At 44.6% G+C, this 21,877-nt stretch overlaps 3 protein-coding genes across 9 annotated transcripts in view; 1 reads left to right on the top strand and 2 right to left on the bottom strand.

Annotated features, from left to right (window-relative positions):
* LOC135368711 (T-cell activation inhibitor, mitochondrial-like) overlaps positions 1 to 3,942 on the bottom strand; it is a 284,743-nt gene extending 280,801 nt beyond the window's left edge. For both annotated transcript variants that reach the window (XM_064602168.1, XM_064602167.1), the window contains exons 1-4: positions 3,064 to 3,942; positions 2,785 to 2,986; positions 1,810 to 1,961; positions 375 to 578 (exon numbers count right to left, since the gene is read on the bottom strand). In XM_064602168.1, coding sequence (XP_064458238.1) covers positions 375 to 578; positions 1,810 to 1,961; positions 2,785 to 2,986; positions 3,064 to 3,560 — 1,055 coding nt within the window. In that variant the 5' untranslated portion in view covers positions 3,561 to 3,942. The remainder of the gene's footprint in view (positions 1 to 374; positions 579 to 1,809; positions 1,962 to 2,784; positions 2,987 to 3,063) is intronic.
* Positions 3,769 to 16,611, top strand: LOC135368714 (ankyrin repeat domain-containing protein 49-like). Of its 5 annotated transcripts, none has more exons than XR_010414858.1 (6): positions 4,011 to 4,128; positions 6,836 to 7,261; positions 7,922 to 8,088; positions 8,527 to 8,880; positions 9,966 to 10,072; positions 16,414 to 16,611. XR_010414858.1 is itself a non-coding variant. In XM_064602174.1 (5 exons), exons 2-4 carry the CDS (start codon positions 6,838 to 6,840, stop codon positions 8,860 to 8,862), a joined length of 927 nt encoding a protein of 308 aa, XP_064458244.1. In that variant the 5' UTR covers positions 3,769 to 3,873; positions 6,836 to 6,837; the 3' UTR covers positions 8,863 to 8,880; positions 9,966 to 12,513. The 5 variants fall into 5 exon arrangements, 3 of the variants coding, with proteins under 3 accessions (XP_064458244.1, XP_064458241.1, XP_064458243.1); XR_010414859.1 differs by lacking the exon at positions 16,414 to 16,611 and adding an exon at positions 15,405 to 15,621; XM_064602174.1 differs by lacking the exons at positions 4,011 to 4,128; positions 16,414 to 16,611 and adding an exon at positions 3,769 to 3,873 and having other exon boundaries at positions 9,966 to 12,513.
* Positions 10,181 to 21,388, bottom strand: LOC135368708 (uncharacterized). Of its 2 annotated transcripts, none has more exons than XM_064602162.1 (13): positions 21,100 to 21,388; positions 20,904 to 21,024; positions 20,765 to 20,844; positions 20,661 to 20,692; positions 20,333 to 20,376; positions 18,151 to 19,928; positions 17,997 to 18,089; positions 16,642 to 16,689; positions 16,303 to 16,428; positions 15,424 to 15,498; positions 11,809 to 11,972; positions 11,566 to 11,659; positions 10,181 to 10,651 (listed from the first exon to the last, which is right to left on the bottom strand). In XM_064602162.1, exons 2-13 carry the CDS (start codon positions 20,939 to 20,941, stop codon positions 10,575 to 10,577), a joined length of 2,649 nt encoding a protein of 882 aa, XP_064458232.1. In that variant the 5' UTR covers positions 20,942 to 21,024; positions 21,100 to 21,388; the 3' UTR covers positions 10,181 to 10,574. The 2 variants fall into 2 exon arrangements, with proteins under 2 accessions (XP_064458232.1, XP_064458233.1); XM_064602163.1 differs by having other exon boundaries at positions 21,145 to 21,388.
* Between the last annotated feature and the right edge of the window lie 489 nt (positions 21,389 to 21,877).

Genomic DNA, 21,877 nt, shown 5'->3' with positions numbered 1-21,877 from the left:
AAAATGAATGAATGAATTAGCTAAATTCAGCCTAAATGTTGAGATAAAATTAATAAATAAAATAAGCAAAGTAAATTCGACGCACAAAACCCATGGAGGACTTCTCCAATTGAGAGAGCCCCCTAAATATTTTCGGTTACAACACTGTGGATCACAGTTTGATTTTCTTTGAAGTACTCTGGCTGTTTGAATGATCTTATGATGAATGAAAACGATATACTAGAGATTTATGAGCAAGTTCAAAACATACTCAGGTTCTATTATGTATACTACACGATCCATGTTATGCACACGATAAGATCTGTCTGGGTCTTCATGTCGCACCGTATTCCCGAGGATTGCTGAAGCAATGCGGGGCAACGTAATCCACTCACCTGTGCAGTGCTGTGGTAAGCTTGCTAAGCTGCTGAATGTACTTCTCGGCTGTGACAGCAGGCTTAAAACGCCGATGATCTACACATATTCCTCTTAGTGCCAGTGACAGGTCCCTTTCAGCTTGCGGAACGCAGGCCACATAGCGGGTGTAGCGATGAGCTGATCGGAGGAAAGACAGCCAGTTGTGTCTGACGTCTTCCATACTGAATCGTGTGATATGGCAGAGTGTCAATCTTAAACGTCAACTACTGTGTCATTGGTTTTATTTTTTTACAATGTATATATGCGTCGTCTTGCAAAAAGTAACACATACTGTATGTAATAAAGAGTACCAACACTGCGTACTGACGTCATTACTACGTATTCATCCTATGTACCTACTCTGCGTACCCTAGAGTGTGCCAGCAAAGTGGCTGCTGGCGTTATAGGTTTTTTTAAATGTTAAACCGGTTCTAATTGTTTGCAGAAATGAACTATATCGTACAGATTTACAAGACAACTATTTGCAACCAGAAAGCGATTCAAGTTTTACAGTGTGTGGCATAACAGGCACATATAGGAAGTCACCGTTCACAATCAGCTCATGTTGTTCTGTGGCTGCAGAACAAAGGGGTGTATTTTGCCCTCTCTGAAGAGTGGCCAGGGATAACAGGAGGGGAGCTCCAGGGAAGAGTTCTTTATTACTCGTGGTCAGCAATGCAAGTAAGCCTTACTGTTTTAAGGGGATCAACACTTTCATGGGGGAAACAACAAAGTGGCGTTTACTACATGGCTCACATTTCCTGGACATGACGGCGTGCTACTTTTGGAGACGCAGCACTGGGGTTTGTGAGTAAGCTGCAAATAGTGTCGATAGAGTCGCAGCTGAAGAAACGAATGTAAACACGTACAACAGACTATGCAGGGTGTTAAGTAATCACGAATGTAAACACTGATGAATTAACTGCCGAATGTAAAGCGTAATGGCCAAAAGTCCCACAATCCTCCGGTGACTACATTGCCAAGTAGGATTTTTTATCACTATAGGTGTAACTCCCTGTATATACTTTCACCCTTGAAATATTTTGATGCTTGCCTGTAAATAATCGTGAGTATTTCCGGCATCGCCTGACCACAAACCAGCAGCAACGCCTAGCAAGCTATGACGCATCTCCAATACAGCACAAGGTCCCCATTCTGAGAGACTTCTTTTAGTTCTAACTCTGCTTCATTCAACTTTGAGTTTCAATTAATGGGACCTCACTGTATTATATAATTATTGTTCGATAGTCCTTTCTGCGCTGTTCTCTTTATTTCATTTTATTTATTATTTTTATTACTGATCCCTCGAGACTACCCTTCTGGACACCACATCAATGTTCTGCCAACACTGCCTCTATTAGTACAGATTGAAAGAAAAGTGGTCGCATACACAATGTTCCATTTCCTATTTACCTGAGTGCTACATGTCCATCCAGCGTAATTCCGGTAGTACGCCCAAACACGACAGCACGACCTCGGACTGCCTGAGCGGCCTCAGGATACTGCTCAACTAGTAGGCGGAAGCTCTCCAGACAACCTCGGTGGTGCGCAGCACCCCAGCCACCCTTGTGGAAGCACAGAGAAGGGGAAACACGCTCAATTACTAGGTTAACAAGCTTCCTAGTAGGCTTCATTAAAATTCATGGAAAGCTTCATATTGTGCCAGAAATTTTCTGAGGTGTTCTGGAGTAGAAGCCTAACGAAGAATCCATTTGGAAAGATCTGATAACATGGTTGCAGAGAAGAAGCAAGCATCAACATGCAGTCATTGCAGTGCACTAAATCCTTTCCCCCTATAGGTAGTTGGAGAGGCCCCTTGTCCCTTGTCTGACGTGCATGAAAGTGCAGTGCCCTTGGTCATATGGTCATGGTGACCTGCTGCAGTTGAACGGCATTCATCAACCATGTCTGAGAAGAACGAACGAATAGAGCTGACTGCTGGAATGAAGAAGCCGATATGCGACCATGCATGCATACATGAAATCCATACAAATGATTTTAAAATGCTTCATTATTTGTATTCTGTTACCAGCTTACGTAATTTTCTACCTTACGAAACTTACGTAAAGAGCATAGTAGGGCTCGCAACACGTGGTGTTCGTTAATGTGACAATTCGCTTTATGACCAAAATTTGCGTGAACGGCCGTGGTCATACTAATGAGTTTCGCCTGTGTACGTAAAATTTTTTTCCCAACATCACCCTCCTGTGGTTTACACCATTTTGTCTTCAACTTTCTTACAATACACTACGCCAAATCACTCCAGACGTGCTGTGTAATACCAAGTGCAGCACGTACACAGCACATTTGCCGTTCACAGCTGCGTACATCAAAATGCAGCACATCACTCCCAACCTACTTCAGAACAGACATATTTACAACTCTTACCTCCCAGCGAAGACCAGACAGAGACAGTGATGCCATCAGATCTTCAGCAAGACGTCTGGCTTCCGAATGCAAGGGAGCAGACTTGAGTCGAAGCTCGTGAGCATTCTGTACGTTTGACTCCAGAAATTGCTCGAGGTAGAGGTCCTCTTCACGTTGCATCTGTTGTTCCATGACAATCCAAGAGAAATCACCACGAGCCCGTCTAAAATTTGAAATGAGCATTAGGCGCAGCCACTATCGTCCTGTCGAATAGTACGAACATTCCATCACTTACCCTACCTGTTATATTTGCTGGCGTCCTCACCCATGTCCTCTACGTCCTTTCTCAGTTGGTTTTCCGCGGGTGCTTCCTTCGGAGGCGCCAAGCCCTCGGTCGAAAGACCACACATTTTGAGAACTTCATAGACAGACGAGTGGGGGTCCGCACTACTTAGACGTATTCGGACATTACGAAAAGGTGCGTCGGGGTCTTTCGCCCGGTCCGGCTCTCTGAGATAAAAATTCACGTTCAAAACCCGAGTCGACGTCGACGGCGCCTTTATTAAACCTTCTAAGTAAGCGTTGAGCTGCTTCAAAGAATCTTCATTTTTCTGTTTCTCTCGTGGATGCTTCCAAAATAAGTCTGGGTGAACGATGAAGTAGAAAGGCCGGAGGGCTTGCGAAACGTCGTTCCAAGTAATTGTGCGCAGTTTTGTCTGGTAGGCTTGCGATGAAAGACATCTCGATCGAAATAATGGACGAACTATAGAACAAAAGCAGAGCGTCATTGCTTGCATAAATTTTGAGGCACACTGCCGTGCATCTACGACTGTTTTGTTTACAAGGTCGCCATGCGCTGCGTGCGGCTGCTCACGAGTTCTTATTAATGATTTGGGGGCTTAATGAACGAGCACAGTGGTAACACAAGGTTCGCAAACAGACGAAGTTCCTATACGACCTTGGTGATTTCATCACTGGCGAATATGGTGCAAAGCAAATGTTGAGCCAAGTTATCCGAAAGTGCGCACTAGAACATGCACTCGGCACTCACAAAGCACAGCGTCTGCTACTTCATCAATCATCATTGCTTTCTGTAAATCATTCTTTGACGTAAGTTTTATGGTAACTTCAAACGTTTCATATATGGTGACTTTCAGACTAATGATTGCGCACCGATTTTTCTGTTTTACTATTTGTCTTGTCAGCTTTACGAAAGCTCGGTCGTATACGGCTGGCTGGTCGCTAGCGCGTGTGTTGCTGTTTTGAAAGCGCTTTGAGGTATCGTCTGACCGTCTGACATCGTTTTGGTTTTAATCGCAAGGAGCGCATTTTGCTGCGATTTGTTCATCGTTCAGTCGCCTTACGGTATGGATTTTTGGATATACTTTAGCAACGATGCCGCGGCCTTTTCGAACAGAAAAAACAAGAAAAGCCAAATATGCGCTGCTTCTCAACTATTTGAAGACAATCTCCGAATTTACGAACCAAAGTATGTTAAAAATACGCACTTTTTAAAATATGTTTTACGAAAATTACTTTTTCAAAACGGAGCAATCCGGCTATCTATATTCTACCACGATCCCACTACTTCAGCGCCACTAACAATGAACACGGAAACTGATAGAAATGCGAAACGGAATCCTTATATTTTACAGCCTTTTTTGGGTATTACGAACGTAATTAATAAACGTATTGCAAACAACGCAAAACTTTGGCAGGCAAAAAGCTAAAAATGTACAAAACAACATAGCAGACGACACATGAGCGGCAGTTTTGAAACACGAACTTTCGAAACGAGTGCGAAAAATGAACCTCTTCACGCTAGGCCCTGTGAGACGTAACTTGCGTAGGGCTAACGTAAGACTTGCACCAGAACCAGTACTAATATTCACCTGACCTAACCTATAGGTTAGGTCAGGTGAATATTAGTACTTGACTAGTACTGACTAGTACTACCTTGAGGTGAATATTAGTACGTGACTGAGGTTATAACCTCAGTCACATCAGATGCAGTCTACGTCAGCCCTCTCGACACATGGAATACGTATTCACCTGCCCTGACCTAACCTCAGTCACGTCGGATGCGCAGTCCACGTCAGCTCTCTCCACACATGGAATACGTATTCACCTGGCCCAACCTAACCTCAGTTACGTCGGATGCACAGTCTACATCAGCCTTCTCGACACATGGAATACGCATTCACTTGACCTAACCTAACCTCGGTCACGTCGGATGCACAGTCTACATCAGCGCTCTCGACACATGGAATACGCATTCACTTGACCTAACCTAACCTCGGTCACGTCGGATGCACAGTCTACATCAGCCCTCTCGACACATGGAATACGCATTCACTTGACCTAACCTAACCTCGGTCACGTCGGATGCACAGTCTACGTCAGCTCTCTCGACACATGGAATACGCATTCACTTGACCTAACCTAACCTCGGTCACGTCGGATGCACAGTCTACGTCAGCCCTCTCGACACATGGAATACGCATTCACTTGACCTAACCTAACCTCGGTCACGTCGGATGCACAGTCTACGTCAGCCCTCTCGACACATGGAATACGCATTCACTTGACCTAACCTAACCTCGGTCACGTCGGATGCACAGTCTACGTCAGCCCTCTCGACACATGGAATACGCATTCACTTGACCTAACCTAACCTCGGTCACGTCGGATGCACAGTCTACGTCAGCCCTCTCGACACATGGAATACGCATTCACTTGACCTAACCTAACCTCGGTCACGTCGGATGCACAGTCTACGTCAGCCCTCTCGACACATGGAATACGCATTCACTTGACCTAACCTAACCTCGGTCACGTCGGATGCACAGTCTACATCAGCCCTCTCGACACATGGAATACGCATTCACTTGACCTAACCTAACCTCGGTCACGTCGGACGCACAGTCTACATCAGCCCTCTCGACACATGGAATACGTATTCACCTGGCCCAACCTAACCTCAGTTACGTCGGACGCACAGTCTACATCAGCCCTCTCGACACATGGAATACGTATTCACCTGGCCCAACCTAACCTCGGTCACGTCGGATGCACAGTCTACGTCAGCCCTCTCGACACATGGAATACGCATTCACTTGACCTAACCTAACCTCAGTCACGTCGGATGCACATTGTACATGGGCCCCATTCTTCGACATGTGCAATACGTAATCACCTGGCCTAACCTAACCTCAGTCATGCCGAATGCTCATTCTACGTGGACCCACTCTTCGACATGTGCAATACGTAATCACCTGACCTAACCTAACCTCAGTCACACCGGATGCACATTCTACATGGACCCACTCTTCAACATGTGCAATACGTAATCACCTCGCCTAACCTAACCTCAGTCACGCCGAATGCACATTCTACATGGACCCACTCTTCGACATGTACAATACGTAATCACCTAGCCTAACCTAACCTCAGTCACGCCGGATGCACATATCTACACAGACCCACTCTTCGACAGCAATACCTAACCTGGGAAAAGATGCACTCTCTCCACATTCAGGTGTTGCTTTTTGTTTTAATTTGTAGCATTTTATTATTTCCATCCATCAACATAAAAAGTTCCATTAAGCAAAACCATCTTACGCAACCCTACACCCAAAACGCTTCTCATACTACTACATCCAATAGAAGACGACTATTAACCTCTCCATACCCAAAACGCGTCTCATGCGACTGTATCGGATGGCAGACGACTATGCGATACATAGCCGATCGCCGATCACTCGCCCGTATCGTCTGGCAACAATGACAACGTGCCAAAATTGCCAAACGCTAATTCCACGCCTATCCGTCCGCCGCGGCATCGTTAGTAAAGTACAGCCGGATTTTTTATCGTTATGTGCTGCATGTTGCGTTTTAGAAATTGTGCAAACGGAAACGTAAGAATAAGTTTGTGTATAGTACCCACGCCACGAAGTTCAAATGTTTTGCCGATCGATGCTCCTGTTAGTGCATCGACTTCCAAGAGAAACCTTTGACACAATTGCCTGTTTCAGAGATTAGCAGCTAATATGCTGTCTTACTATCGAAACAGGAATGGAATGTCAGTCAGATCCAGTGGAAGAGCAAACAACGCAACAGGAACCAACTGAGGCTACAGGACAAGAACTCCAACAAAGCGTCCATGACGATGCCGCAGAATCGCAGCTGTGTGAAACAGAAAGCAACATGGCAAAGGCACGACAGAATGAAACACCTGTCATCGTGGAAGATGTAGAACAGACGAAAGACTCGGATGCAGACGTACCACCACAGCAGGAGCAGCCTCTTGTTCCATCAGCAGACCAACGGAGACCACTAGTACGAAGTGAAAGCTTAGAAACATTGCACGGAGACCCACACGGTCCAAATGCGTCTGACCTCGAAGATCATCTGAAGGGAAAGTCGCGGCTTAAAGTGCCATTAAAGGACAGACATCAGCTTGAGAGTCAAGATTCAGAAGCCGACCGTAAAGTGCTCAGTGAGTGTTTGTTAGAGATGTACACATCTTTTGATCTCTACACTTCACTGTAAAATACATGCACACAGAAGACGACAGAGTACATCTCTGTTAAAGGAGTGCTTTGAAACCAAAAGTCTGGATCTGCTCCAGAGTCCTTGGTGTCCTTCGTGCAAATCTAATGTAAGGAGGCACCAGCAACTCTCTTCTAGTAGTCAAGAAGCGAGGGGAAGAAGGAACGTGAAGGAAAGGTCCGGAAGTGTTTTCAACAGTGTCTCGTTAAAAAACTGTGCACTTTTAGGGAAAAATATCTGTTGTGCACGAGTTTCTTGACAGAAATAACAGTTTTTCAGCAAATATTTTGTGGGGTCTTCTGGAACTTTCATAGTCCCTTTATGCCTTGTTGTACACTCAGTCGCAGACACCTTCACTTGCTAGAATAGTCATCCTCATTCAAATGACATATTATGGGTCGTTTGACACCATTTGATCCAATGATGTTGGTAACTTTGTGCAATGCATTTTTTTTTTAAGTGTTGCACTGCGTTCAATTTGATCAAAATTTCATTATGAATATACTAATGCAGTGATCTGGTTGATGACAAAACAGTTATAGCTATTGATAGATTTCTTAAAGAGCTCAAGAGCAGTTAATCATCATATATGCCTTTTTCAATGCAGGGAGCAATGATCTGGGAGAGCAGCTTCTCTGGGCAGCTGAGAAAAATGCTGTGGAACTTGTGAAACAGTTGTTAGAGAAAGATCCCAGTCTCGTTCACACCACAGACTCTGACCGATACACGCCACTGCATCGTGCATGCTATGCCAATAATGCGGAGGTGGCTATGGTGAGACATTTCTTGCACTCGTACAATGGCCTCTAAATGAATAAAAGCAGCAAAATAAGCAAAACAAACAAATTGCCAGGATATTGGCAATGTGATGACAGTGTTGCAAAGAATGGCTACCAAAGAACTGGCACCACGTAGTAAGACTATCTTGGATCTCTCGTTGCAAAATTAAATATTGAAAAAATGTTTTTCAAAATACTCCACTGTCAGAGGTCATGAAGTACATCTTTTACAATGGGGTTTTGGTTGGAGTTTTCGTTAGTAATTTTTCACTCAAATTTGTTAAGTGTCACATTTTCACGCTGAGTACAATTTGCAAAAATACTCTGGTTCACAGAAAAAGTTCCAAACTTTCTCACGGCATTGTCCATTTCTACATATTTGTAAAGTAGTGCTTAGCATAAATTCATTCCTCGACTCGGACAAACAACGCAGATGCTGCTGAATCATGGAGCTAGCCTTTCTGCGCGTACAGTCGACGACTGGGAACCTCTGCACTGCGCCTGCAATTGGGGATCCGTGGAATGCGCCCTCGCGCTGATACAGTGCGGAGCAGACATGAACAGCGTCAGCGTGGGTGGAACCACTCCTGTGCACCTGGCTGCGGCAAACCCCAGTGGGAGGCAAATCCTGGAGCTCCTCCTGTGGAACCCCTACACCAATGTCAATGCCATCAACGACGCAGGGGACACACCCTACGACGTTGCAAGGCGCCACACACCCCACTCGGACCTCTTTGATCTGGTCGCGGAGGCAGTCAACATATTCTGAATCCGCAATGTACTTAAGGTTAGTTATAAAATGGGGGAAGGTACATGGGGTGCAGACACCACTGCAGTCCTGAGAGTTATTCAGAATGCTCATATTCTGAACCAGATTTATGCGATGTAGATATCTGTAGTAGTGTTCAACCTAAGAATGAAAAGAAACCTAGTCCATCAGTTCTCAAACCATTACTGCGCCGCAGGTAGGGTGGCTGGACACAGAGGTCATGCTCCCTCCCTGCACCGTATAATGCAAATGCGGATAATGTGATGTATAACATCATGCCGTTACGACTGGCCGCATGGCACTTACTCCCGCTCCCCTGCTGATCGCACATGGTGGTGCTGCAGTATTTCTCCCGGCGCACTATTGAGGGGGTTGAGGAACCCCATGCAACCCACTAAACGTATCTCTTCGTTTCACGCGTGGTCCGTGGATTCGATTTTGAAACTGCGATTTTTTTCAAGCCACCGCCGAGGGTCCCCATAACAAAAGGCTTCCTCTGGTGGCCGGCTACCTTTACACCGCCTGGAAACTGAGAAGTGTGAACTTTCTTTCGGCCAGCACGCTTCATAACGTGCTATCGCAGAAATATAATGTTTTGATGTGCATGCTTAGCAGACCTAAATCAATATTTACAGCGTTGTCTCTTCAAAGGCTTGAAAATTGTTTCACAGCCCCTTTAAGTTAAACACTGCTATAGTATTTACGTTGTACAAAGCAGTCCCATGGGTAAAAGGAGCAAGGGCGTGCAAGCACAATATTGTCTCGCATAGTGGCTGTACAGTGTGTTAACATTGCATGGTTCAATTGAGAATTGACAAAAAAAAAAGTTCTTGGAAGAGAGCATAAGTGGTGTGGCACAACCTCGGTGTCGCAGCCACTTGGATGAAACCAGTGTTATAGGTGGCTACCTGTTTCTCCCATGTGACGGTTGCAAAACTTTGAACGTACCTGCTGTGCCCCAAAGCCATTTAACATTATCGGGAAGATAGTCTGACAGCACAAAATTCAAGGACCTGCTCATGGCATGCCGCATGTGTGGTGAACTGCGTTGCATAGTTTATGTGGGACACCTACCAAAATAAATTTCTTTATACTCTTTCCAGGCAACTTCCTACAAGCATGGTGGTCCCGCTGATTGGGCTGATGACCTGGTAACCCCCACTTACGCATTAGTCGGAGCAAGTCTCCAGTGAAAATCCCCTCCGCTCATGTAAGAGTGCTGCACTTCCTTGTCACTCACACATTAGCTGAAAAGGTAGAAACAGTGACCTCCCTGCTATCGTAGAGCCACAACTGTAATGAATGGGCCACGCTGAGGTAGACTACAAATGCACATTGTTTGCACCAGCATACTGCTATTCTGTGTGCTTATTTATTTGTAAATAAACATTATTGCTAAAAAGTAAAATACAATAAAAATAGTGTGTTATTCTCTTTGTAACAAAATACAGCTCTGCTGTATCTGAAATCCAATAAATAGAAGTACGGGGAGCTTATACATGCAAAAACTACCCTGTAAAAAAAAAGTGCAACACAAAGTCGTTCTGTGATCACTTACCTAATTCATATTGTACGCACATATATACTGTATACTCAATTCTAGGGCTTTCAGCTGCCAATTGCTGCGTGTAAGCCTGTCTTTACCGACTGATACATGTGAAGCACCGCAGTATTGTAAAATTAAATATGCACCCTGCAGAACGTGACCAAACTCAAAAGTTGGGCATCAGCGTGAAGTGAAGTTCTGCTCCATGGTCTTGAGATAAATTTTCAATGCTGTATGATGTTCCTGATAGAGGCAAACAAAAGATATCGAATTCACTATAATGGACAGATGAAGTGTTATATAGCGCACGCAACTTGACAGCATAACGTTATAGTACCACTGGTGCCACTACAATCCATCCATCCATCCAGTACGATCGTTCTATCTTCTTTCGTGGTCAGTGCGAGCATGTACACATAAAGCCTCAAGTTTCCGGGAGATACTTTTTTCTAAATTCGGGGAGTAAAAATTGGGTAAATAAACATGTGCACTAAATTCATGCAAATTCGGGGGGAAATCGGGCTCAGTTGCTCAGATTAACTGTAGTGGTTTGGCACAAACAGTGATGTAAATGCATTTGCTGCCAAACAAGTAAGTTAGTGCATTCCTACAGACATCCCAGTGAGGGCAATCGGGCGAAAAATTCAGGGAAGGATCAGGTAAAACACTAAAACTTCAGGCTCTACGTATACATTACTGTATAGATAAAAAAAATTGAACTCTTTTCAAAGGAGTCCAAGTACATAAAATCCGCTATGAGCAGATGTTCATGTCAGTGAGAAAAGTTGAGTCTTTTCAACAAAAATATATAAAAACCTGAAGCTGTGGCAGACAAGTCACTTAGATTGCCATTTCAACGTTGGCGTTGCATTTATATAGCAGTTCGTTTACGCTGTACATGCCAGGGTGAAGAGGAAAGCCACAATTTCTCTTTGTGCAGCACTACATTTACATGCACATGCCCTTCAAACATATCATACTCTCTGGACTGCATGTACCTATGTTTTCATACATGTAATTTAGGCACTGATGACAACATGCAATCATGAAGCACACTGAACTGCACAGTTCTCCCACTATTTTGTTTCTATCTTTGGACCATTTCACCTAATTTCGTTGTATCATCGGGACAAATATTTATACGAAGTATGGCTCACCTTTGGGCACAAGGCATGAATCACCCTTGCTAAGCTTGGTCACAATGTTGCAACTTGTTGATACACGCACAGGATTGTCCAGTGCAATAAAAATCTGAGTGGAGAAATAAGTTAAGTTCACTCTCGGGTAGCACGTACTATGTTGGTGGATGGTGAGACACTTTGACATCTAAGGGAGTGAACTACATATATGGGATAGCACTCATGATAGAACTCATGCTGTAATAAAAATCAAAAGCTTACAACGTTGTTGTAGAGTAAGTCTGCTGGCTCTTTAGCTTTCCCGGGGTAGATACGAATAAATCCAGTGTGGCAGGACATCAGCAAATACTGTGTTGAGATTTCAAACCCGTTCTCGGACTGGTCTTCCGAGATGAACTTGTAACTCTCTGCTTTTTGTACTGTAACTGCACACAGGAAAAAAAGCGAAGAGGCAAACATAAAATATCACTTGGATAAAGGTAGTCTGCCGCTACTTCTTTCCGTTACTGCAGTCTGCAAATACAGTTGACCCTTGTTCGTCTGGCACTGCCCCACCTCCCCCTCATCTCAACCAAAACTCTCCCAATAAATGATTCTGCAGACCAGCCATCAGCTGTCAACGAAGCCTCTGTTTATTTTGCAAGCCACAGGAAACTGTCCACCCTCACTTGCGTAACATTCAGCTCTTGCATTATTTTGATTAAAAAAATGCCAATCAGCAATGTGCAGTAATAGCAGACATCACACGTTTCGGGTAAGAGCATCATACCCCACACATGAAACCATGGAAGGCATCATGCCAGTGCAACATCGAGCATGTGTGCCAGTCCCTCACCCTCCAAGGCTCCGAGAAATTCAGCAAAATTATTTTTAGTAAAGGATAATATGCCTATATAGCATATGTGTAATTGGTAATGGTTACTATGTTATATGGTATTATTTCATATTATTATTATTTGGTATGTTAAATGGTAATGGGTAATATATGGGTAATACATATGTCTATGTAATAATATATGGGTAAATCCTTTGTATATGTGTTGGGTGACCTTAAAAGACTCTGCCTTTTCACGGAAGTTTGCCTCTTTACGGAACACCTTGGTTGCCAATAATTGCCGTTCGAGACCAAGCCGTCCAGCTGCGGATTCATTTGTAAATCTTAGTGATAGTGTATTGTCTTCTACGGCAGTTGGCGTTTTGTCGAAAGGTCCCAAGTTCTGTTTAAACTTGAAACCTTCGCGTTTTGACGTTGCCGCGTCCATCATAAAGGTTTCTACGGTCCTTAGGGACCCTCAGAGAGTTTCCTCTTTCACTGACCAGGCTGTAAAACGACTCTCTCACGTTCTCACTCCTTCTTCTTTTGTTTTTAAACGTAGTACCATGCCTGTGAGTGGAGTCGTCCGGGAGTTGGAAAGTAAGAATTTGTGTTTGCTTCAAACCGACAAGTCTTCTAAATTTGCTGTTCTCCCGTCCGCGTCATTTCAGTCCAAGAAATTACAAGTAGTTGATAAGTTGCTGAAACCGTTTGCAGGTGACTTAGAGAAAAATAAGAACTCTATTTGTAAGATTTTCAGAGAGAATGAAATGACCGCCCTTGCTAAAAGTCTCCGCGCTGTTCAACTTGGAAGTCTATCTGTAAAATTTTTGCTGAAGGATCATAAGATTGACATGCCGCTACGTTTGGTGGTGAATGAAAATGGTACATGGCAGAAGGTAGTGTCTCGTTTCATTCAGGACTGTTTGTCCCTGGTTCATGAGCGGAGCAGCGTTGTGTTAAAGAATTCTGAATGTCTCATTGAAAGTCTCAAGTCATTTCACGGGAAGAAATGTTTTGCCGCCTCCCTGGATATTAAGGATCTTTACTACTCCCTAGATGAAGGCATTCTGTTGTCTAGAGTAAGAGATCTTCTTGAATCTAAGTTGGTCCGTTTCCAGTCAAAAGCAGGCATTGCTGTGTCAGATTTCTTACGTGTTTTAGAACTTTATCTGAGATCGACTGCCGTTCGCATTGATAAGGGTCTGTTCATTCAAAAAACGGGGGTTTGTATTGGTTCGGCCATCGCACCTGTGTTATCAGAGATTTACTTGTCTACTGTTGATAATGCTGTTACATCATATCTGGCGACAGTTCCCCGTGCTCAACTGCTTGTTAAGCGCTTTGTAGACGATTTGCTGCTGCTCTCTACAGTTAAAGATGATATTTACGCATGTGAGCGTTTGATAAGAGCGACATCCCCTGAGTTGTCTTTCACTGTTGAACACCCGACCAATGCTGTGCTACAGTTCCTTGATGTGAGGCTTTTGCTAACACCTTCTTTGTGTTGGTCGTATGGGAAATTGGCTCCTAAGCCACTTTTACCCGCTAGCAGTTGTCACTCAAAGAATGTAAAACGGGGTGTTGTCACGGGCCTCCTATCTAGCACTTTGAGGAAGTCATGTGTACATCAGTTGTGTATTTCTTTAAACTTTCAGTGTGATCGTCTGCAGCTCGCAGGCTATTCAAATGCAATGCTTTTTAGCGCTCTTGAGTCTGTTTTTAGTAGATTAATTTCCCCCTGTGCCCCACTTGTCACTGATAATGAGATTCGTGTTGCGATCCCATATTTTCACAATGTCTCACATAACATCCTTGCTGTAGCAAAAAAGTTTGGTGTCCGGGTTGTATTTAAAAACTGCTTTAGACTTGATGCTCTCTGTCCTTTCCAGAAGCGTGACAAAGTTTGTAAATCGCATAAAAATAGCTATGTACAATGCCAGTCAAATGTGGTGTATCAGATACCTCTTGCTTGCGGTTTTTGCTATATCGGCCAAACGAAACGTTGCTTGAATGACAGGCTCCGGGAGCACGCTTCGAAGGTAAAAAATGAGGACCAGTCGTCGGAATTGGCAAAGCATCTCAAAGTTTGCTTTAATTGTTCTCCCATATGGGAAGAGACCTTTGTCAAGGCCAGGGAGACCGACCTCAGTCGGAGGCTTTTGAGAGAAACGTTGTCAATTTTGGGGGCTGGGAACTGTGTCAGCAAAGCGTCTGGGACCTTCGGCCCTGCTTTGGCGAGCCTTTTGCACTGTCCCTCCTCCCCCACCTGATGTGTTAAAAGTGTGCGGTTGTCCATTAAACTTTAGCTGTGTTTGAGACTTTGTGTTGTGTCGTCTGTTTTCGTCTTTTTCCCAGTCTCGGGTTTTCGTCATGGATCTTAGCCACCAGCTCGCTTGCTTTTTAACCATTTTATCAATATAGGTGGATAATGTCTAATAATATGGATAATGTGCTAGTATGTGTACTGCTTCTCTTAGCTCGAAGGCTGTTGACAGCCCAAGGGAGAGTAAAGCTTTGCCCGTTGGGTGACTGTTTTGGGAGTGGATATTGTTGCAGCTTGTTGTGGTGTGGCTCTCAGCAGCTATGGAAGCTCTCACATCATGTTAGGCATAGAGCGGACAGTTCATACTGCTGCATACTTAGGGTCTGGAAATATTTTTTTCTAAATTGGGGGGGTAAAAATCGGGTAAATATACGTGCGCACTAAATTCATGCGAATTCTAGTGAAAAAGCTTCCATTACGCTAAAATCGGGGAGAAATCAGGCTCAGTTATGCAAACTAACTGTAGCGTTTTGGTACAAACGGTGATGTAACTGAATTTTTCTGCCAAACAGGTAAGTTGGTGCATTCCTACAGACATCCGAGAGAGGGCAATTTGCCTGGTAAAAATCGTGTTTCACCCTAAAGAGGCAACCTTCAATTCAGGGTGCAAATTTGGGGAAGAATCGGGTAAAATCCTAAAACTTCAGGCTTTATGCATACTGAAGACCGTCCCCTTAATGCACTACTATATTCATCCTGCAATGTCTTACTCAACAGCACAAGAGTGCATCCTTACTGTCACGGACGTGAGACGTCTCCAAGAAGTCCAGTAGGCCAGGCCCTTTGACAGTAGCTGCACTTACGCTGTCACCTGCACATCGAATGCCTAAATTTAATGCCTTAATTTAAAACGGAAGTGGAAAACACAGCAAATGACTACGATGCATCAGTGATGCAGTAAAACAGGCAACATATTGTATGTGCAGTTGCTGGCAACACGTGTCACATTCCTGTTAATGCCACGGAGACGCAATGAACCAGGATTAGGATCGGATGATTCATTAATGTGAGACAACCACGATTATGGTCACCACACAGGGGAGAAAGTGCACACGTCAGCGCATCAATCTTGCTCTGTTGTTTTTGTTTGTTTTTTACGTTTTTCCTTTAAAAAATGTTGTCAGAGCGATAGGCACAGAGAGAAAAACAGTGATGGCAAATGGCACTAAATGGCACTAATAAAAACTGCCTGCATGCTACAGCAGTGAAAGATGAAAGATTTCCTTAGGCAATTTGAGGCTTTGTATGTGTTTGTCCTTCTATGTCGTTCCAGCCTCAGAACATCAGTTCTGCTTAGAAGCACAGTCCCCGGTAAATGACGTCTTTATGAGATGCATACATGCAGAGATTTCAAGACTTGTAAACAACTCTCAAGTGGGCAATATTAATTCCTGTGCCGACCATTCTGGCGTCGCTCGTTATCATAGTTTTCAGTCAACACAAAATCTGAACTCTTTCCTGAACTGAACTGGACTAAACTGAACTGGAGACCCTTAGGTATACAGGCCTAAACCTTAGGCGAGGCCACTATTAAGACATGACAGCCCAGTATGAAATGTGCAATGTCTTCTGGACACTAGACACTCAACGTAGCACACATGAACTGCGTACTCACATGGTGCAGGCTGTCGTTTCGCACGCTTCCTTGGAGGCACTTTCGAAGCTGTTGTATCAGACACCTCTTTTGTATGCCTGACTTTACTTGGATTTCTTTTTGCCTTCACAGAGCATGCCTGCACATCTAAGAAATACAAAACTGCTCATGATCACCACATCACCTGTGTTCATGTACTACAGGCAGATGACAGGATCATAAAGCAAGATCATATCAGTTTCTGTAAGTTTCAGTGCTATATCATGCTTCATAAAATGGCGAAACTCCTGCAAGCTGGTAAACATTGATAACAGGAGACAAACCTTGATCAGTTGACGATTAACACGAATAAAAACTTACACAGATCGGAATTTGCCAATGCCTGGTATCTCTTGAAAACAGGTCCTTCTGCAAGTACGGTAATTGCATGCTGTGAAGTACAATCCCACTTCACGTTTGCATTTTGTCTATTTATAAGCATTGCAGGCTTCATTCACAAATGTACGCATATCATTGGCCCCCAGCAATACAGTCACGTGCTGCCTATCTGAACTGCTGGTTACCTTGACACATGTACTGTCGATAGAAAATTCTAAAAATCGCAGTATCTCTAAGGTATTAAAACTCCTTGAAATTTGGGGGTTATGCAAGTTACCTGTGCGTAGGGTAGAACACAGGCAGCAAACCCATTTCAAGCTGTGGACTAGAGAGCAAAGTGTAGGAGGGGTGGCGTCAGTGTGATTTTTAATTAGGAGACCAAAATATGAAGGAAAGAGGCTGAATGACCGAAGTTGCTTTTCCGCCAAAAAGATCATGTCTACTTTTATTTTCTATCTACACTGCAGATATCTTGGTCTGATTGTGTTGAGTGCACAGCCCACTTTTTTTTTTTTTTCACATCTGATTATCACTTTTCTTGAGCATTCAGCCCACTTTCATGACTGTTGCCACACCGAACCATGGGGAGGTTGGTTGAAACTCAACATGATTTCTGCTGCGCAACGAGAACATGGGGACACGTAAGGGGAGACGGGGGAGAGGTAAGAAGATCACCATTAGCCTTGTGTGTCCCTGCTTGCTTACCCCTGTTTTTCTTTGCACTGATAAAACAATGCTACGTTTCATCACTGCTTACCCGAAAATAGGTCCAATACAAGTCCAGTTCAAAAAAATCCCACTATGTATAACTAAAATCAAACTTTTCCAGGTAAAATTCCCTTCCGGGATTCTACTTGATATGCTATTTTTAAATCTGTAATTCAGGGTGCAATCAGGTGTTATAAGGCCATTTGTGTTTTTTCTGTCCGTCCAGCGTGCTGTCTTCAGTTAAAGAGCATATATTTGTCAAACATGCATAACTTTCCAATCTATAGTGAGAAGCACCACATGCTGCAACATAAAATGTGCTACACGTAGCTTCGTTGAAATAATATTTACATCAGACACGTGTACAAAATTGTTGCTCGATAGTGCACATGATAAAACATGACGCGATTGGAACAGAGGAAGAAATCGGCTCTAACCCAAATTGGTCCTAAACTGATCCGGGATAGGTCCCGATGTGGGTGATACACCAAACTTTTGTCACGTGTTGAGACTTTAAATTCTGCAGAATTATTGTTCAAGAAGATACACATAGGCTAGCTGAACAAACATAATACTTTAGCACATGGCCTTTACTGCCCTCAGCAGTAGCTACAGTACCGAGAACCCACCTTTGGTATACTCGTAAACGGGCACGTAGAGCCCATCCCTAGGAGGAGGAGGCTGCCGGGTACGAGTTCCTCTTCTGAGTGAGGTGGAACTTCCTGCACACAACCAAGTAACCGTAGCGCTACAACTGGATGTAGCAAATGCAGGAACACTTACCAGTACTGGAGCTGGGTAGGTCACTCTGATTCTGGGCAGCTTTAGCCATTGTTGCCACTTCCCTCTTATGGGGCTGGTCTCTACCCTTTGAAGGCTGTGTGGCCACGGCGTTTTCCACAGTCTTGCTTCTCACACGCTTAATACTCTTCTCTTTTGTGGTTTGCGTTACAGGCAACACTGACGGCTGCGGCCTCACCCGTTGCAATTGTTGCCGTGGAAGAACGTTCGTGTTCTGTGCAGGAGAGCAATCTTGCGCCAACAGCTTGGGACGGGTAGGACTGGCTGCTGGTGATGTTGCGGGACTCTGGAGGGACAACGCTTTTTCAGAAGTCTTGCGGTTTGTGGGAGACACTGGTGCATTCTGGAGTATTCTTGAGATGCTCTTCTGCGTTGGGACGAACTCTTCGGTACTACGGTGAATGCTGGGATCACCTCCCACCACTACAGCACCTAAAGGCTGACGACGCATTTTCCTCTCTTTTAAAGTGGGCAGCCGCCTTTGTGAAGATAAAGGTTGCACTTCCTGCATTGCACTACGCATAAGTGGGTTCCCCCCAGATGTGACCTGATCATGCGACTCCTCATCTCCACTCGAGGAGGCGTTAGACGAATGCAGTGTTTCTGGGACGGATCCCTGCGTGGTCCTTATCACATCCTTATCACTCCTATCACACTGCGGTCTAAGAACGCCTTCGTTATTTTCCACCCTAGCTACTTTATGGACAGTGTCTACTTGTGTGGGATGGGAAGATTTTTTCGGTCGCTTCCGCACTGTTGGTGGCTTGTCAGCAGGTACTGTAACTTTGTCCCCTCTTCTTGTTCTCGTGCTTTTGGCAGGTGCTGCTGCTTCTGGCCCTGGCTGGTCAGACATAGCATTGGACGTGCGATGCTCCTCACGGTACGATACAGTCTTCTCTTTCACGGGGCTCCTTTGTGGCAAATTACTGGCATTGCACGACAGGTTCGAGGAAACATTCCTTCTTTGTAACCTGCATGAAGCATCGCCCTGCTGATCTCGCTCGTTTACCATTTCTTGTCCTTGGACACCAGTCGCCAAAGATTCTAGTGGTGCAGCTGTTTTCGATTCTGAACGCCAGCAAGATCCCTTTCCCTCACAATTCGGAGCAGAAGGAATGTCATCTGAGCTAGGGGAAAGCGTTTGTTGTACTGTCACTGCTTCGTGGTGCTGACGCTGCTCTGAGGCACCAGTGTAAGGCCGAGCAGATCCAGAGGACGACGACGACGACTTAGATGGTTTTAGTGAATCCCGTCGTTTATCAGTGTTTGCCTTCAAAGTGCCCGGCTGCCTTGAAAGTGCATCGTGCGAAATAACTGTACTGCTGGGTAGCCCACCTGCAGGAAGACATCCATCCAAAAGGGAGTCTCCATGCAAAATGTATCTTGGACTACCAGGTGCTGGACTGCACTCACTCAAACGAGTGCTGCACAGGATCGGTGTACCTAAAGGGCTTGGCAGACACATGCTTAAGCTCTGAACATTAGCGCTCTCCCTTCTGGAGTTGCTTCCTTGCTGCACACTTGGAGTTAAAGCCTGAGATTTTGGAGGTAAGCCTCGGAGGTAAACACCTTGGAATCTCTTCCTATTCTTTACGCCCGATGCGTCCCGTAGGCCTCTTGTAGATTGTTGGGAGGAATCCTGGGACTGCCTACTTGATCTTTCGCCACTGCCTCCAGTTCTTTCCTTATCAGTTTCTCCAGTACCAGGCACAGCTGGTAATTGTATCATGGTTGGATCAGTGTTGCCCACCACATCACGCCTGCAACATAGTATTTGAACCTGCTCGAGTGATTTCATAAGTTTGTGCCACTGCAACAGACTCAGTTGCAAGGAGCACTCAGCTTACACATGCAGACTCTCAGCTGACTAGCAAAGGAGGTCAAATTTAAGTTCAAAGTCTCGTACCCTGCCAGTACAACAACAACCGCTCGTTGTCTTTTCGTTATTTTTTTTGTTCTCCTTTTGTGCTAAGAGTGTTCTTGTAGCCACTTTACTCTTGTTTCTCTTTATTCACTTGAGACGTATCTAGAGCAATGTGGCAGAGGAACAGCTGCTGCTGCTGCTAACATTCGTGTATGCCAAATAATGGATCACGCTAATACCAGTGCCCACAAGGACGAGACACACTGGTGGGAGCACTATTTTTACTATATGGGAACTAACCTTTCAACTGGAATTGCATGGCAATCTTTCTTTGAAGCATCAACCTAAGTACAGAGCACAGACCATAAGAAGAGAATGAAAACATGCGATCCCGACAACGCACCTCAGGCAAAAACCTGAGCTGGAATCCCAAGTGGTTGCACTTGTTTTTCAAGTGCAACCACTTGGGAAACAAATTTTTTTCAAGTGGATCCATTTGGGTTCCAACTCAAATTTCTGCCTGGGACGTCAGTAAAACTGCGCAACAAATTCGATTTTTCTAATTCTACTACACGATGTACACATCCCCCATACCCTGCACTTCCATCCTATGACTTCAGCAGCTTACCTTTCCAGACGTCTGGTCACAGTGAGTGTCGTCTGCAAACAACAAATGTATATACGCACAATACCGCTTGGATATATGAATGACAACGTTAGATACGGGCATACCAAAATACTCTTTGAAGGCTTCGAGGCCATTACTGAGACGGCGGACATTTATTTCTGCTTGCAGGCTTGTACCAGAACGTCTGAAACGAACGCATATTGTTCTAGAGAGGGGTTGGTGCATGCTTTGCGTGATGTTCACCTGCCAATTGCCAGCGCAAGCTTTCGCCGAGCTGGCATATTCCTTGCTGCTGACCGAAAGTGAGGAAGGAATTCAGCTTGCCGCGCGTACAGGATATCGGCAAAGTCTCGTCTCGTTCAGGCTGAAAGAGAACGAGGCAGTGCAAAAAACCTAACAGTTGCACATAACACAAATATGTTGCAATTATTATTCGTACACAACCACGGCCGGTTCGGAGCAGTTTGACATGTGAACGACGGACCTGCAGGAGCATGGGAACGAGGCGAAAGACTTTCGAAAAATGACCGTGCCTGCAGCTTCTACGCTATGCACTCAGAAACCCTCAGTTCCACCATAGTTCTGCTGAAGTCCTTACTATATTCAATACACCATGAGAAATAACGAAGGAACCCAAGTGCACAGACTGCCATACAGCGAACGGCGATCGCATAGGAGCACGTGGCACCGTGCACCGTCTCATACGCGCCTTCCTGGGAACGAGGCTAAAAACACATTACCTAGCACGTGTGCCTGTGTCCGTGTCGTTTTCGAGCTGCATTCCTGCTATGTCCTGATATAACGCTGTCATCGAGAGAGGCAGATGAAAAAAATGGGAAGAAAAAGAAAGAAGTTTGATGCACCGTTCTACTACACTCTGAATGAAAGACTGATAAAGGACGCCTCCTCTGTTTCTTAATTGTATTTTTTTTTCCTCACATCAGAGAATGCAGTAGGACGGTGCTATTTCGACTTTCTATCCATAAAATACCAACGCACGAAAAAAGGCACAGTCTAGTAAAGACAAGAAGAGATGGTGTTGCAATGATGATGATGATGATGCAATATGTTATTGCGTTCATAGCTCAGCAAATATGAGAACAAAACCAAAAGTGTCACGTGTCATTCACTCAAGAGTGACGCATGCTAAAAACTTTCTGTGGATATCACCACCTATACCACCTACAAGAAATGGAGCTGCAGGCGACATATGATTT

The sequence above is a fragment of the Ornithodoros turicata genome, chromosome 9, assembly GCF_037126465.1.
Source record: "Ornithodoros turicata isolate Travis chromosome 9, ASM3712646v1, whole genome shotgun sequence".
Lineage (NCBI taxonomy): Eukaryota > Metazoa > Arthropoda > Arachnida > Ixodida > Argasidae > Ornithodoros > Ornithodoros turicata.
Note: the sequence above shows the minus strand (reverse complement) of the source record. Positions and strands in the feature narration are given on the sequence as shown.

What these genes read in the sequence shown, in the direction of transcription:
- LOC135368714 (XM_064602174.1), top strand. Translation starts at nt 6,838, where the DNA reads ATGGAATGTCAGTCAGATCCAGTGGAAGAGCAAACAACGCAACAGGAA. An exon ending in AGCCGACCGTAAAGTGCTCA is followed by an intron (nt 7,262 to 7,921) that starts GTGAGTGTTTGT and finishes TTTTCAATGCAG; the next exon opens with GGAGCAATGATCTGGGAGAG. An exon ending in ATAATGCGGAGGTGGCTATG is followed by an intron (nt 8,089 to 8,526) that starts GTGAGACATTTC and finishes CAAACAACGCAG; the next exon opens with ATGCTGCTGAATCATGGAGC.
- LOC135368708 (XM_064602162.1), bottom strand. Translation starts at nt 20,941, where the DNA reads ATGCCAGCTCGGCGAAAGCTTGCGCTGGCAATTGGCAG. An exon ending in CATGCAATTCCAGTTGAAAG is followed by an intron (nt 19,929 to 20,332) that starts GTTAGTTCCCAT and finishes ACTATGTTGCAG; the next exon opens with GCGTGATGTGGTGGGCAACA. An exon ending in GAAACGACAGCCTGCACCAT is followed by an intron (nt 15,499 to 16,302) that starts GTGAGTACGCAG and finishes TTCGATGTGCAG; the next exon opens with GTGACAGCGTAAGTGCAGCT.